At 32.1% G+C, this 16416-nt stretch overlaps 1 protein-coding gene across 1 annotated transcript; it reads left to right on the top strand.

The window, feature by feature from the left end:
- Positions 1 to 2566: 2566 nt before the first annotated feature.
- On the top strand, positions 2567 to 16351 carry LOC134243156 (ribonuclease Oy-like). Its single transcript, XM_062725393.1, has 9 exons — positions 2567 to 2681; positions 2774 to 2858; positions 3235 to 3284; positions 3965 to 4040; positions 10417 to 10484; positions 12193 to 12306; positions 14605 to 14647; positions 15543 to 15614; positions 16111 to 16351. The coding sequence occupies exons 1-9, from the start codon at positions 2626 to 2628 to the stop codon at positions 16150 to 16152; spliced, it is 606 nt and encodes a 201-aa protein (XP_062581377.1). The 5' UTR covers positions 2567 to 2625; the 3' UTR covers positions 16153 to 16351.
- The last annotated feature ends 65 nt before the right edge of the window (positions 16352 to 16416 follow it).

The raw sequence follows: 16416 nt of genomic DNA, 5'->3' as shown, positions 1-16416 counted from the left end.
ATTTCTGAATTCTGAATAAAATTGCCTTGTTATCATCTGTCTTTTGTTATTGTTTTCAGAAAATCCAGTTTGAACTGGTTAGGCTAGACTGTCTAGACTGTGAAGCGTGACGTCATAATCAAATTCTTTTGACTCGCTGCCAAAATCGTAGTAGCAGCGTTGTGAATCGTAGTAGCAGCGTATATAGTAAAATGTAAACACAGTGTAAACACCCCGTATAGGACATATAGGGGCTATGTACTAACCCACCTAGCCCCCCTAGGGTTAGGGTTAGGGTTAGGGTTGTACTGAGTTGACCCAGCTATCCCCCACAGACCCCCTAATCTGCACTCTCTTCACCCACCTATCCCCCCAGGGGCTGCACTCCCTTGACCCGCCTATCCCTCACAGGGGCTGCACTCCCTTGACCCGCCTATCCCCCTCAGCCCCAAAAGTGCACTCACTTGACCCGCCTATCCACCCCAGCCCCAAAAGTGCACTCAGTTGACCCGCCCATCCAGACCCCTTATACTACTTATGCGTAACTGGTGGTTATAAAGTGGAAATGCATTTTCTCTTTGTTACTCTGATCTACCTCTGGGTATTTAGTAACCAATGAAAGTAAGCATGTTAAGTGTATAATTATGATAAATAATGGTGCCTCTTTCAAAATTGTGAATTTCATGGCTTTTGGTTTAAAACACAAACCAAATTCAATTGCCGGAAAAATGTTACATGATACTCAGTGACCTATAAGGCCCGTAGGCCTCTTGTTTCTGGGAATTTCCGTAATTTTACACTTAAATTTTTGGTCATATCTTGAATATAGAAATGAACAATCTGTCAGCGCAACTCCTCATAAACCGCTGCACACAATTTTGTCAAACTTTGCAGATATTTAGAACACATTGTGTAGATGTGCATATTACCAGGGTAAGTTCGTCAATGTAAAGGGAAGCTACTCAAATAGTTAACAGTTCTAAATCACAGAAATTTTGGGATTTCATTTGCGCTCCTTTTAAGATTAGGCTTAAAGAAATCCGTTCTCATCCATGCGGTGTTGTTTTTCTCGATCATTCGTTTTCTACGAATTTACACATTAACGGCATTTCCCCGCTTTGGTAGCATAAAAAACATTTCTTCACAGTTTTATTGTTCAGAACAGTTATCTCAAAGACATTCATTTAACATAAGTATGCTGATTTCTTTCATTCTTTCCTATAACTGTATTTTCATGCAGACGATTTGGTTTGTTTAGCAGAGGGTGATAATTCGAAAAAGAATCGAAAATATGAAATAAGTCACGAACGTAAAGGACAGATTTCGAAATTAAGGAAAATATCTGTTAAAGTAACTAATTAATTATTCCTTCAAAAAGTAGTCTGGAAGCGGGAAATATACATGTAAAGACAGCCAAAGTAGTTCCGGCTGTTTAGTGCAAGCGAACTCTAGATTTTATTGATGTAGTTATCAAAATAGTTTTTTATCCAAATCAGAATCAAGTATTTTATAGAAATTAAATGATGTAGAATTCACATGGGAAGTCTCAAAGTTTTGTTAAAACGAAAGTCGTATGATATATATAGAATATTTGTAATTGCGTGATTTGATAATGGCTTTATCTAACTCGTTGTAATGGTGCATATTATCTCGGCAAGCCTCGCGAATACATACACAATTTCAACTCGTTGGATAAAGCACAACAAAATAGTATCCTGTGCACTCTCTTAACAGACCATATTGAAAATTTTGTGAAATTTAACAAATCTATTAATATACTAAGCGTCTTGTTTTTATTGGTATTAAGTGTTTGCCTTGACTAAAATAATTAATGAAATTCTAAACAGTACCTGCAAATTTTCAGAATTACAATGAATATCATAGAACTTTGAATTAAACTACGTCTATATACAATCTTACAAATTTGTATTAGCGTGTGTACATGTACGTACAGGAGAAAATCATATAACAAAATAATAGTAACATTTTAAAACTTGGCATAATTTTTACTGGTCATAAGAACAGAACACGTAAACAACAATAAACTTCATGTATAACCGGTATATAGCAGTGGAACTCCACAATGTGCAGTGTTTATTAATTGGTATAGATAGCGATTATTGATCACTAATCAATTTTAAAACAAAACCTTTCAGCAGTAACATAAAGAAAAAACACGGTGCCCTGATGTTGGATCTGGTACGTAAGGAGGAGTAAGCATCCCGGACCAGTTGACCGGGAATGCCCGCCGTTAGCCTTACCTATTGACCAGAATATCTATCGTCCTATTCAGTATGAAAACAAAGAACACCATTTTGTATGAAACAAGTCCGCAAAAATACGGCCCACTATTAGCTTATATTTGCTAACAACGTCAATATAACGGCCATAGCTAGAGCCCACTTTAGCTTTCTGTATTAACGTTAATCACGGAAGTTTACATACACAGTTTTGAATTCATATATTTTTTCAACATATTTGCCCGTACTGATCCCTTATAAAAATTTTCAATTATTTTCCGTATCAAAGATTCATTTAAGTAGTTTAACATTTAAACTTTATGTATTTCCTTGTAACCAGGAAACTTAATGTCATGTGCTTGATTAATTTACTTCATGTTGCGAGTGAATTCCTAAAACAGTCGAAATGAAGATGAAGAACCGCATTGCTCAATGCATTTGTATAATTGGCATCATTTCGACGTATACCTTTCATTTTATCACATGAATGTTTTATTTTATTTTTTTACTCATTTTTTATGAAGAAACGTATTAACATTTGATATTTGTTTCAGAGTGTACAATGAGGAGAGGGAATGGGATTCGTTTGTATTGACTCTGACTTGGCCAGTCACGATGTGTAAATTTTGTAATTTGGTTGTAAGTACATGTATTTTTTTTTTAAAAAAATCACCTTTGGCAATTGCTTTGGATACAGTTATTTAAAGGGGAAATGATCAAATCTTGAAACAGAAATTGAACAGAAAAGAACTTTTAAATTATCTACATGTACTTTAATTTATTTCCTAGCATTCTTCTTTTACGTTGAATATCTTTTATACCTAATGTTATACCTAAAGTGTATTTCGATAAAATTTCGAACGTACAAGAAAACAGTAATACGCAAAAGTCTCTTTTTTTTTCTCAGAGGTTGGCGTTAGGAAAGGGGTTAATTGCCCAGCTCTTTACAAGGCAAAACTACTAAAACTTATAAATTTATAGAAAAAGTTTCCTGATAAATATTTTTCTTTAAAAGGACAAAAAGTGTGTTGTTCCTGCAAAGATGTGGGAAATTCATGGTCTTTGGTAAGTAGGCAAATATAAAGCAAGATAACATTGAAAAAGATAAGGGATTTTCATTTTAAGCACCACAAAGGCAGAATAAATAATTAATACTCCTTTTAAATACAGGAAAAAGTTTAAAAGTTACGTCTGTTGAGTTTCACACCAATTATTAAGATATTCCATTACAAAGAAGCATATGGCTGTCTAATTTTAAAGACAGAGTAATTCTACATAAAAATCCATTCATTGTCAACCCTTTGTCGTCAATCAAGAAAAAAATTCTGAAGAAATCGTTTCTCTCGTGTTCATATGGATAATCATGCTTGAAAATGAACATATAAATGTTACATCTACTAATAATTAGGAAGCTTTTAAGGTACATTTTAATAAGTCTTTGTCAACAAAAGTAGCAAAATAGACCTGTACAAGGTACAGTACAGCAAAAACTTGAAAGCTTATTTATAGTCTGTTACTGAAACGAAAATGTATTTCTTAACTAATTTATTTGACTTGACTCAATAATAAATTGTCGTGTGGAAGAACTCTGATTAAGGAGTACCCGCCAGATACACGTGTCAAGAAAATTCCTGTTATACTTGAATAAAATGCTTATTCATGATACTTAAAGCAGGTAGTTTAATACCCCCCCCCCCCCCAAAAAAAAAAAACAAGCAATTTATGATTAATATTGTATTCGTTAGGCCTGGTTACAGTAACGGTGATTGTGCTCCACGGGGTTGCAGCATATCCCATCCATTCAAGGAAAGTGAAATAATGGTTCGTATTTTTAGCATAACCTTTCATTCATATTGGCCATATGGTTCATAATTTCTCATCAAACACATTTCATTTGCATTTAAAAAATCAAATGATCATAACCTTTGAACAGTAAGTGCAGATTTCATATTTCACAGGTATATAAATTCAGTCCGATCAACCATTTTGATCATTGTCCTTGAAGGTTGATTTGCATATCAGAAACTACGGTTTGCAATAAACTGTTATAATGCTGGGACATCTGAGTTTCACAATCATATCTTGTTAGTATTAAAAAGCTGAAGTTGTTTGCATCCCCACACATATCCTGTTCATTTGAAACACCCTCGATAGACCCTGTCCGTATAATTCCAACTCTCTGTTTCTGGAGTGTTGTAAACTCGGATGGGGCCGATCCTTCCCTGTCTCTTAAAGGTCTTGCAATATTCCGGAAATTCTATTCTGTCTTTTTGCATATGGAGTGAACATTTTTGTCAGACAAGTTCTTCAAGTTTTTGATATCCCAAAGATTTTTCGCAAGTAAACCCTTGATAAGAGAAATTTAATTGAAATGTTTACAATTAACGGCGATTATATATTGAAATGAAGAATGAAAGAAGATAAATTAAATGTCTTACATATTATTGATGTAAGCACACCCCTTACTTAGCCATTTTTTAATATACAATCACAGGAAGATTGAGGCAGATGAGGCTTTTAAGACGAGAGAAGTACATGCCTTCTTGCTATATACTGTAAATCACTTTTTATTTGCGTGAACTTTATTTACGTGTAATTACGCGAGACAGTGTGCTCGCGAAAATTTAATTCTCGCGTTTAATAGTATTCCTTAGGATTGCATAGAGGAATAACCACAATTCGTGAAAATTTTGTCTCGCTTATTAATATCAATTCTCTGTAATTATCAAAATTGGTTGGCCACGCATAGAAAAACATTTTGATTTTTTTATAATAATTTTAAAGAGCTATGTCATTAATTATAAAATCTAAAGTGGGTTTATGAAATAGACCCTTGGTTGCCATAGAAACGGGGTGCAAAATTCTCAATTTTGTTAATTTTGAAAACTGTGTACTTATCAAGAAAAACTGTGTCCAGAAATAGAAAGGGATAACTTAATATGTTTTCATTATTTAAATTTAATACTACAGATTAAAGTAATTATATCTGTAGTTTTAATCTAATCTCTCAATAGTAAATGGCCATTTTACATATTATAACATATCAGATATGTGATTGGTTTAGTGGAGTTTTTAGAGGCTTAAAACAAAAAAGGCACACTGATTACAAATTTAGTAATAATTAATTATGAAAGGCTGATATTTGATTATATCAAAATATGTAAAATATTGGTGGGAGACTCAAAGATGTAAAAGGAATCCAAAGGTAAAGATTACTTTTTTCTACATTTTGAAGCATTTTTTGCTTCCTAATTACTTCCCTTGAACTACTCTCTAACGTTTGGAGGTACAATGTGTATTTAGTAAACAGCAATGAAAATTTTCTGGCGAAAGACCTCATCAAAGTTTTACAGTCTGGAAGAAGAAAAGAAGGCTAGACATCCTAAACAATGAAGACAGAAGGTAAATTTATGTATATACTGAGCATTACAAAAATATCAAGATTAACAAATGCATATTTTCTTAATTTTATTTGCCTTACAATACACAGTTATTTTACCGGTAGTGGTCAGTGGTCCTTATCAAATCAAGCGAACTATACCTTTTGACAGTTTGACTTTCTGACCAGTGAATTAATTATTTTTATTAATAAAAATGAATTTGAAGCATATAAACATCACTTGGTGATACAGCTTACTCCCCGCCCCCCCCCCCCCCCCCCGAAATATAAATGTCTGCCATGTCTATAGGGCCTATAGAGATTGTATAAAATCTGTGCCATTCAGTAGGTTTACTTTTTATGATGTGGTGAGAGAGACTTTTAAGTGAACATTATTTATCTTTATAGTATAAATTTCCACTTCTGTCAGTTTTCATTCATTGTTTATCCTATTATTTCAATTCTTTATTGGCATTAGGCACATATTTTACAGAATTGTGTTGTTAAAATATTAACTAGAGCAAGTTTGTTTCTATAATAAAAGTGCATCAAACGTTTATAATGTGTGAGCACAAGCATAAAGTAGCTAAGTTTTTTAAATAGGCCTAGTATTCTATATATCAGCAAAATATGGTCATGTGATGTTCATAAGCAGAAAATAGGAAAACACCATGTTTGTTTTGATGTCATTGTTTTATTTAATAGCTTCTATCTTTTAAACTTAAAATTTATAATATATATCCAAAACTGTACTATATGAATTGACAAAATAGATCTACATGTAGGTTAAGATTGCAATGGAAATATTGAGTTATTTTTGTTTATATAGAATCTTTCATTCGTCTGTGAAGTACCGGTACATAATAATCTATAATTCAATTTTGTGTGAATAATGATAATCTTTTCAACTAGCAAACAGTTAAAAAATATATATGTACACTTGTACATATGTATTAGTGTTAAAACAAAATTTAACCATGTTAACTAGAGGTACTGTGAGCAATGAGCTCACTAAATGATACCCCCTGCCTCCCATATGGTTATAACTGATGACAAATCCATGTTTTACTGTGGCCAGAAACCCCCCAAAGTATGTATCGGATCAAAAAGTAAAGAGGTGCACAATGGCAATATGTTATAAAGATTCTGTGAAAGTTTCATTAAATGTCACTCATTGCAGTGGTATACATGTAAGAGGAGTTGCGGATAATAAGAGATGGGTACCCAAAAGCGTAACAGACAGACGGACGTACAGACAGATGGACGTACAGCTAGATGGACATACCGATTACGGTATATCCTACCACTTTTCAAGTGGAGGGTATAATAAAACTATATACATGTACATGTGTGTAGAATATTCACCTCTGATTTATAATGATATTTGTGTTATACACACTGATCATGTTTTATAATATTCTAAAGAAATTATTTGATACTCAGGCAAATATTCACTACTGGTAAGATGATCACACACATGGACATGTCTGTGTATGAATGAAATGAATTTTCCTTTTGATCATGTTCCCAGGAAAATAATTATTTTCATCATTTTTTCATCAAAGGATTTACCATATAAGATGAGTAAAGAAAAAGTAAGACCAATAAACCAAAACAGGACCAAATAGGCCATGACTGAAGTTCAAGTGCATTCTGCAAGAAAGTGGACAGCCTAGATTTTGTTCTTTTCAAGGTATTACCATTCTTAAAATATGAAAGTAAATTAAGGACAGATGATACAAACAAAAAATGGATGCCTGGATTGGTATATATTTTTTGGCATAATTTAATTGCAAATTAATGATGCTATTAATAAATTTCTAGAATATTAAGAAATTGTAAACCTTCTGTGATGTTCAAAAGTCTGCCCTCTTGAAACTATCCTTATTAATCTTTACAAATATTTTTCACTTCAAATTCCATTTTTATGCAAATATGAACTAAAAATTAAAAAGTACTTGAAGAAAGTTATTAATTTTACTGATTTGAATATGACCCCAGTTGTTATTTTCAAATTCTTTGACAAAAGTTTGTTTGTATCATCTGTCCTTTAACTGTTAAAAAATATTTCAGTTTTATATCTAAATCTAAACCTTGCTTATTTCTTTTTATAAACAAAATTTAATACCTGCCCAGTAACAGAAGAATTATTATACTAGAATAAAGAAAACAACTTTCTAAAGGATTACATACACATTTAATTAGCTTGAAATCAGTGTATATTGGAAAGTGCAGGAATTATTTACCATTGCAGGTTGAGAAGGGATGCCATGTTTAAAGCTGAATTCCAACCTACTTCAACATACTTGTACTGTCTTCAAGATATCAGTGTTTGAGATGTCAAAGTTCAAATATAATAGGAACATGTTTATCATATTATGTGATGGCATCCTCAAATCTTATGCTGTAAAACAATATGTTTTAGAACTTATCATGCTTTATTCTGTACCTTGCCAAAAAAAACTCAACTCAACATAATTCTCATTAACTAATTATCAGTGTTACTTGCGTATGTCAATGTAGGTCATTATTGGTACATGCCTGACCAACAAAAACTCTAAAATTGAAAAATCAAGATTTTCAGAGCAGCAGAAACAGTAGAATTTGTTATGTAAATATAATGATATGTACCGTAGTTGAGAACACATGTACTCTAAATGTTGCATATATAAAAAATAAAAAAGCGAAAAGTTCTCTTGTTTTCATAATTTATATTAACATGTGAAAAAAAAGGAAAAGGAGATTGATATAGTTGGTGTGATGAGATGTTGGCAGGAACCTAGTAAAATGATAGGAAGAACTTCCTTGAAATGATACTTGTGGGGGACAGTGTCTCATGGGGGGGCATTGTTTCAACTGACTTTACAGAATACAAAAGATCCATTGCAAACCTAATTATTAATTATATGCCAAACACTACGTTTAAAGTTTTCCATTGTTGGATATTTATGTTTGAATCCAAGTTAACTTACCCAATAGGATGTGATTTTTGTTTAAACCAATGTAATTTTTCTCAAGTTTAAAGTCATGTTTCATAAGTTTTAAAAGAAAAAATCAGAATGGGGGGGGTTAAATTTTTTACTTCATTCAAAGTGTCTGTGGTTTGCAGTTGCCCATGAATTTAATAAGTAATTATACAAAGTAAGAAGTTGAAATGAGTAAAATATTATGAATGCCCTGCTTGTTTTAGTTTCATTTCAGAATTTTTCAAGTTTGACCAAATCTTGAAAAAGTAAAAGCCACAAGGTTTTGCAATTATTTGGCATAGCATTACAAAATGCATTATATTTTTGCAACATCATAAAGATGCAAATTTAAGATGCCAAAAAATTTAGTTCACATTCACATTTAACTCATTACACAGGTTTTATAAAAAAGTAAATAAGTGTAGTTTTGGGAATTAAGTTAAACGCAGCCATTTTGGTTAAAAATCTGGTATTCCTGTCTCCATGGTAACAAATCTTGCATTCCTGTTTCCATAGTAATAGAGAATGGATAGGGAAAATTTTATTTCATATAAGTTTCAATCTAAGGGGATAGGATAAGGAAACTTGATACATGCCCTGGTTAGTCTACATGTACTTCAAAATTGTCAGTTTTACGGAAGGGGGGGGGGCATTTTGTGCAGGTGTTCACAGTTCTCTTATCTAAGAACATATTTACATGTATTAATGCTCTTGGAAATGGGATGTGAATATTTTTACATGACACTTCTCCTAGATATGGACTAATTTTACTGTAAATGACATCAAAACAGGTAGAAAGGAACATATCTTTTCTATATGAACTTAATGATTTTGGGTAATTTTTCATCAGCTTTTAAAAAAAAAATGTTGAAGTGTCCCATAAATATTTTAATGTGTTTAAACTAACTTATGTACCATCTATACAATGCACTGTTTCCTGAATTTCAAATCAGTGTGCAAAGTATTAAAAAATGGCTTTGAAAAGGGGTCTAAAATGGTAATTTTCTCAATTTGGCAAAATGCCAAAATCCCCAAAGCTAATCGTTATTAAGCCATTATGTAGAATTACAATTTTTAAAAAATTATGTTGTTATACTAGAGAGGACTAATGGTAGTTTTGAAACAAAAGTAGATTTTCCCATTCTCTTGCTTCCTTTAAGCTCATTTTTATTCAGTAAAACCTACAAAATCACGTTTTTTGGTCAAATTTTAGGAAGAATTTACAGGGGAAACAATAGGTGCCGTTACCATGGCAGCGAGACATTTTTTGAAATAAAAAAATATAAAACCATGAATGATGTGACAATGTGAGTACACACAAAAAGTTTCATAGAAATTGAAAATATAGCGTGGCCAAGCATTATTGATATTGTTTGATAATTACAGAGAATTGATATTAAGAATTAATGCCTATTTCGCGAAAATAACGTGTCGCGAAAATTTAGTGATCTACAGTATATACATGACGATATTTTTAAAACAGCCTATAGAGACAGAAAGGTTACATTATCGATAACATGTACAAGGAATGAATATAAGAATACTCGAAAATTTAAGGGAAATCATGTCGATCTCTTATTTTGAAAATTAAAAAAAAAAAAGGGGGGGATCAATGCCTTTAGTGTCTATGCAGCTAAATTTTGAAGCCTGTCTTATCAAAAGAGTTTAATCTTATGTGATGATTACAGGTACTCTACAGAGAGATGATAATTCAATTGTCAAATAATATCAATAATTGATATTTTCTTTTTATACTATAAATGAGCAATTTAAAGCTTAGGTAGTTTTAACCACTATGAAGTTAATCAAAACGACATATTGTACACTGTAAAAATTACATTTTTCTCTTCAGGTCTTGTTAGACAGACTAAACAAATACTGGCCAAATCAGCTGCCTGATAGACCTCAGTATGACTTCTGGTGAGTCGAACATATACTTTCAGTTTGTCACTCGTCAGTTTTGGTCAGTACCTCAAATTTCAAAATTGTTATAATTATTTAATTTAATGAAAATTTTTAATTACGCAAGTTATAAAACATTCTGGTAGAGGGATGTTTAAAAGAAAGGTCAATATATCAAAATGTGCATTCATTATTGACTCCAAACATTTTCTTTCATTCTTTAAAATTAAACAATATCATATGTAAACAGATCAGCATTTAAATCCTTTAAAGCTTGATACAAAAAATATCAAATTGCCTTGATTTTTTTTATACACAAAAATGCAAACATGAATCAAACAAAAATTAAAAAGACACCAAAGGAAAACAAAAACCATATACTTTAAATTGATTTGCAGGATTTTATTTTCTATAATAAATATTATTCAAACGATTATGCATAAAGAAAATCGTATTTCTGGCCATGATAATGTGTCCAAAAATAGATGATTCATTATATTAATGCAGCAAATAAAAATTTTGAGTCATTGACATGCTATATACATGACTGTACGAGAAGCTGTCGTAAATAGGCTTCTATGTCTAGCTTCCCTCCATGAAATTCATCAGGAATACCCTTTTAACATCAAGTCAAATTAGTATGAAACTACATTTAAATATGTCAGAATATAAGTTCTACAATAAAATTATATCAAACTCATAAACATATAAAAATTGGAGACCAGTGGACATCTTGTTGAGCAATGATTAAATAAACTTGATTTGTTGCATTACAATTAGATTTTTTTTATAAAACAATATGATAAAATTATAAATTAATAATGTTATTTATTGTGGTTTTAAAGCTAAGTAATTGTAGAAATTAAATCTGATTACTGAAACTATCATTTTCTTCTTTGGAGAAATACCAAGTCAATATCCAGTGAATAAATTCTTAAATTTTGTTATTACGGACTTAGGATGTGAAGTATTTCCCAAAATGAACAAAGGAAGAGATATCTTGAAAAATAAGTGAAGTGATTGGTTTTTTCCTCTTCAAAAATATTTCGTTTTATAGAACACGGTGTACTGATATAATTTTATTATATAACTTATTTTCTTACATATTTAAATTTAATTTCATACTAATTTGACTTGATGTGTAAAGGGTATTTAAACCATACACCATTCCTGATGAATTTCATGAAGAGAAGCTAGACGGATTTGTTTTATTTCTTTTTAAGAATTTTTCTCTTTGAATTATTCATCTGATACGCTGCCACTTGGTATCTTGGGCGCAGGTCTCCATTTAGACCGGTGCTCGGTACCTAAACGCTAAAGCACCTACTGCAACATCGAACCTCGGCTTATACAGACCCATCCGATGGATGGGGTCTTTACGTTCCATGGCACATTCGAACCCGCGGCGAAAGAATAAGTTCCTGGCTCCGCGACTGTACGTGCATGCAGAGCAAACACTCTCAAAAACTGCGCTTCGCAAGCGACAAGCATACTATTTAAACTTGTATTGGGCTGACTGTCCTAGACAAAGAAATTTTTCTCTCATTATGCAAATTTTAAAGTAACAACATTACAACGACTTATGATTTTACTGCTTATTATAATGTTAGTGGGATAACACAATCTGCATTTGATTCTTGAGGAGTAGAAAATGTGTACATTATTTTTGACATACGTCGTCAGTGAAGAATACTAGAGCAATTTTTTCAAATTTATTTTATTTTAGGAAACACGAATGGGAAGCACATGGTAGATGTGCAACAATAGTAGAAGAAACTGGCACAGAACTGAAGTATTTTAACAAAACTCTCGACCTTCGTTTAATCAATGATGTTGGCAGGTAAGAGTAAGACTAAAATTATCCTAGAGGTACCACACCTTGTAAAAATCAATGTATTTTTGAAATGAATCAGGATTGAATTATAGACATTCAACATACAAAAATCCATTAATTTAATACCCCCAGAGCAGATAGTTTTTGCACCGTTCGTCCGTCAGTTGTAAGGAAAATATTAACCTTCCCCTTACCTTTTGAAAGGTTGGAGCTTTGGCTTTCATATTTCACATGAATATTTCTTCGACAAGACCATTACCGTCATGGTTGCTTAGTCGGTAGAGGGATGGCTCGTCATAGGAAGGTCGTGTGCCCGAATCCTAGTTGAGACTTATTTCAAATGCTAAAACGACTCGGTACTTTAAAATGAATGTTATGGGTACATCGGGGGAGACCTTAAAACTATAAAAGGTGAAGATGACAGTTGAGTAATCATCTGAAAAAAATCAACAATCAATACAATAATGTGAAGAGGGCATCGAACAAGGACCTATGGAAATTCCAAAGGTGATGTGAGATCGAGAGGAGTAGTAGTAAACATCCCCTGATGAGCGGTCCCATCCAACATCCCCACTTCGTATTGATAAGATGAAAAAAAAAGTCAAATTTAGTATTAAAAAAAAAAACCTCTGACAACTAGAAGTGTAAAACAAGTCAGCTAAAATACAACACAAATATAGGATATTTATTTGATACACTGTAACAAGGTGTTACAGCGACAGGAGAATTTACGAAAAAGTATTCCTCGCGTGGCTAGACATTTCCTTGGGCTCAAATTTTGACGTTTTGACCCACAGGCCTTTGGATGGCTTAAAAAAAATTGTGTGTGTAAAAAAAAAAATAAAGGTATGGAACACTTACACTGGGTACCCAATTTCGCTAATAAAATATTTTTTATTCACATACTCTAAAATACTACTTTCTATTTAAATCTATTCATAAATAAACATTCTTCATTTCTACCAAAGCTCATTCCGAAATTCAATACACTTTTCGAAATATTCTTAATTCAAAATTATTTCAAAAATGACCTCTTTATATGTTTACTCTAAATTCGATTGGGCCTTTGGTCATTCACATGTAAACAGACGGTGTTTGAAGTTGCAGCGAATAGTTGCATAGTATTTGCAAAATCTTTCAACATTCTTACTCCAGATTGTAAGGTTATGTCGTAATACCTTTCGCGAAAAATAAATTTAAACACGTCTACATCAACATCTGCACCGCCATATTGATTATGAATGTGAAAGAAGCTAAGGTTGAACGAATTTTTCACGGAATGTATAATATACCTTTCAATTATAAAAATAACGAGACCGCTAAAATGTTGGTGAATTAGTTAGATCATGTGATCAAATTAGAGAAAATCTTGTAAAGCTCGAATGCAAATGTGCAAATATTCATTGAGTATAAAATAAATTCCGGGGAAAAATTGTCCCGTCGTTCCCGCTTAACAATTAGTGTAGCTCTTCAAAGGCCCAAGCTGATGTCGAGTAAAAAAATTTAGGTCAGTTTTGGAATTGATTTCAGAATATCTCGAGAAGTATAAGGATTACGGAATGAACTTTGGTAGTACATATAATGAATATTTTTTAAATATGAATAGATATGGATAGAAAGTAATATTATAAAGCATTTGATGTAAAAGAATTTTATAGGCGAAAGAAGGTACCAAATGAAAAGAGTTCCATACCTTTATTTTTTTAACACCTCAATTTTTTTCTAGGCGATCTAAAGGCCTGTGCTTTGACCCAAATCTCGTTTTGAAAATCTGAATATTGGTAACTGGTAACTTTCAAACAGTTTAAATAGCATCCCTTGTTATAAGGCCTTCCCATTATTTTTTACCTCTTGACCATGGAGTCTGACTTACTTTTGAAAAACTTTTAACTTTGGGTTAAACTTTGAACATTAAGTGCTACGGTTTTCATATTTTACTGGCGTATTCCTTGTGACAAGACCCTTTTTGAATTCCAATATTTTTGATTTTGTTTTCTTGACCTTGCAAATTGATTTGAATTTTTGAAACTAACCTTTCATATCTAGGTGCCATGTGAAACATCAATGTTTTACAGAAACGTTTTGTTGAATTTAGTTTATTGTGTCTATAATAAGTGTTTATAAGCGAATTGATGCGATATATGAAATGTTATACATTTAGAATTAACATATATTCTTGTCTTCTTTACTACACGTGATCACGAGTTGATGGATCTGAAATGAAATGTTTAAAACTAACATTGTCCCATATTATTTTCTTGTCAAGCCATTTTTACCACTTATAATTTTATTTGTATTTGATAGTATGTTATCATCTGCTGGAATCAGTCCTGGAAAATCATATGAGGTATGATTTACAATGAACTTTTAGTCTATTAAACCAACCCTGCAACACAAACTTTACTTGAAACAGCCGTAAGTTTCCATAGTAGCAAAATATTGTTTTCTTCTGAATTTCTTTCATGAATGCTCCCATGCTACTGCAATTTAGAATTGACAAAAAATTCTTTTCTGCAAATTGAGAATGAATCAAATTGAGAATTTCTCGGTTTTGCATTCGACGATCGGTCACCTGATTTCAATTAGAATGTGGTACATAAGTAGACAACAATAAAATAATATAATTACACACATCTTATTTTCAATTTTACTGAATGGTCTTACCCTGGTAAATAAACTTTTTAATCTTTGTTTTGAAAGGCGTTTTGCACGCTTGTCTGATACGATATGTTTTGGACCGGTATAGAAAATAAACTTTAAAGCTCTCACACTGTATAAAATACATTTGAATATTGTGTACCAGCACAAATAATTACAATTAATATTTTTTATAATTCCATCCCCTTAATAAGTAAATGCGGTTTGGGATGTGGGATTTTCAAATTTTTTAAGCGGGGGCTACGAAGCAAAGATACATGTACATTGTATCTTGAAATACTGAGTATCACTGCAAAGCTGAGCATTCTCTCGCATAGAGGATATCTATAAATCAAAGCAGCATTCCACATCGATCCCGATGCAAATCACTCCGTTTCTCACTGGACATAACCCACAAGCACACACACACACACATATTTCCTCAAAATTCGTTTCAAGAGAAAAAGACACTCCAGGAATAGAATCATAAGACGTTATTACTAAGAAGGCGAAGAATAAGATTTTTTTCCACTTTGTAAAAGCGATTTTAAATCGATGGAATTTGTCTTTTCACAACGTTTTTGAATTCAATATTTACCTCTTAGCTGACAACGGTGGAGCGTGCTGTGAAAAGGAGAACAGGGGGACAGCCACTTGTCTTTTGTGGAAACACAGAGGTTAGCAATGTTAAAAGTTGTGAACTGGTACAATACTATTTACACCTGAACACGCTGAAATCAAAATACTTAATTTGTTTGATACATGTACTTGATCTGCATGGTAAAAATGTAGTATGTTTACATAAATTCAAATAAACAAACATTCTTAACTCAATAATTAACAAAATTATTTCAGAAGTTCTACTGTAATATGAAATTCAATTTTTATTTTTTAATCTGTTTTCCTTAATAGTCTTCAGGCAAACTCTTCCATTTCAAATTTATTCTATGTTATTCATTATTGTATTTGTAGATAAAGATAACATAAGTAATGTTCATTGGACTTAAGTGTTTAGAAATGGGGAACAACACATTCAACAAGATTTACAGTCAATGAGTTTTGTTTAACACAGGGCAAGAAGAAATTAGACTAAATAAAGCATATCTTTCATAAACAAAAAAGCCTACAAACTTCAATTTTGTTTTTATACTCTTAATTTTTTTTATATTGCAGAATACGACATGGATTTCGGGGAAAAATCATTTGTATGAATAAAGCTTTCAAAGTCACCGACTGCCCACAATCAAACTGTAAGCCGAAATCATGGAGAAAAACCTTACCACCTGCTGATCCGTGCGGAGAGATGGTGTTTTATCCGGAGAGCGTAAAAGAAATACATGTTAACTAATGTTTGCTTTTTGGATATCAGGGTCAAGTTTACTTTATTATTTTGGATGTTTATTGATTGATTTTTGTTTTTAATATTTCGGCGGGAAAATTTAAATCTATATGAACGGCTTTGAAATTTTGGGCCCCTAA

This window comes from Saccostrea cucullata, unplaced genomic scaffold (assembly GCF_032062105.1).
Source record: "Saccostrea cucullata isolate Sc308-1 unplaced genomic scaffold, CSIRO_AGI_Scuc_v1 ctg14032, whole genome shotgun sequence".
In the NCBI taxonomy this organism is placed as follows: domain Eukaryota; kingdom Metazoa; phylum Mollusca; class Bivalvia; order Ostreida; family Ostreidae; genus Saccostrea; species Saccostrea cuccullata.
This window is presented reverse-complemented; position numbering and strand designations above follow the sequence as displayed.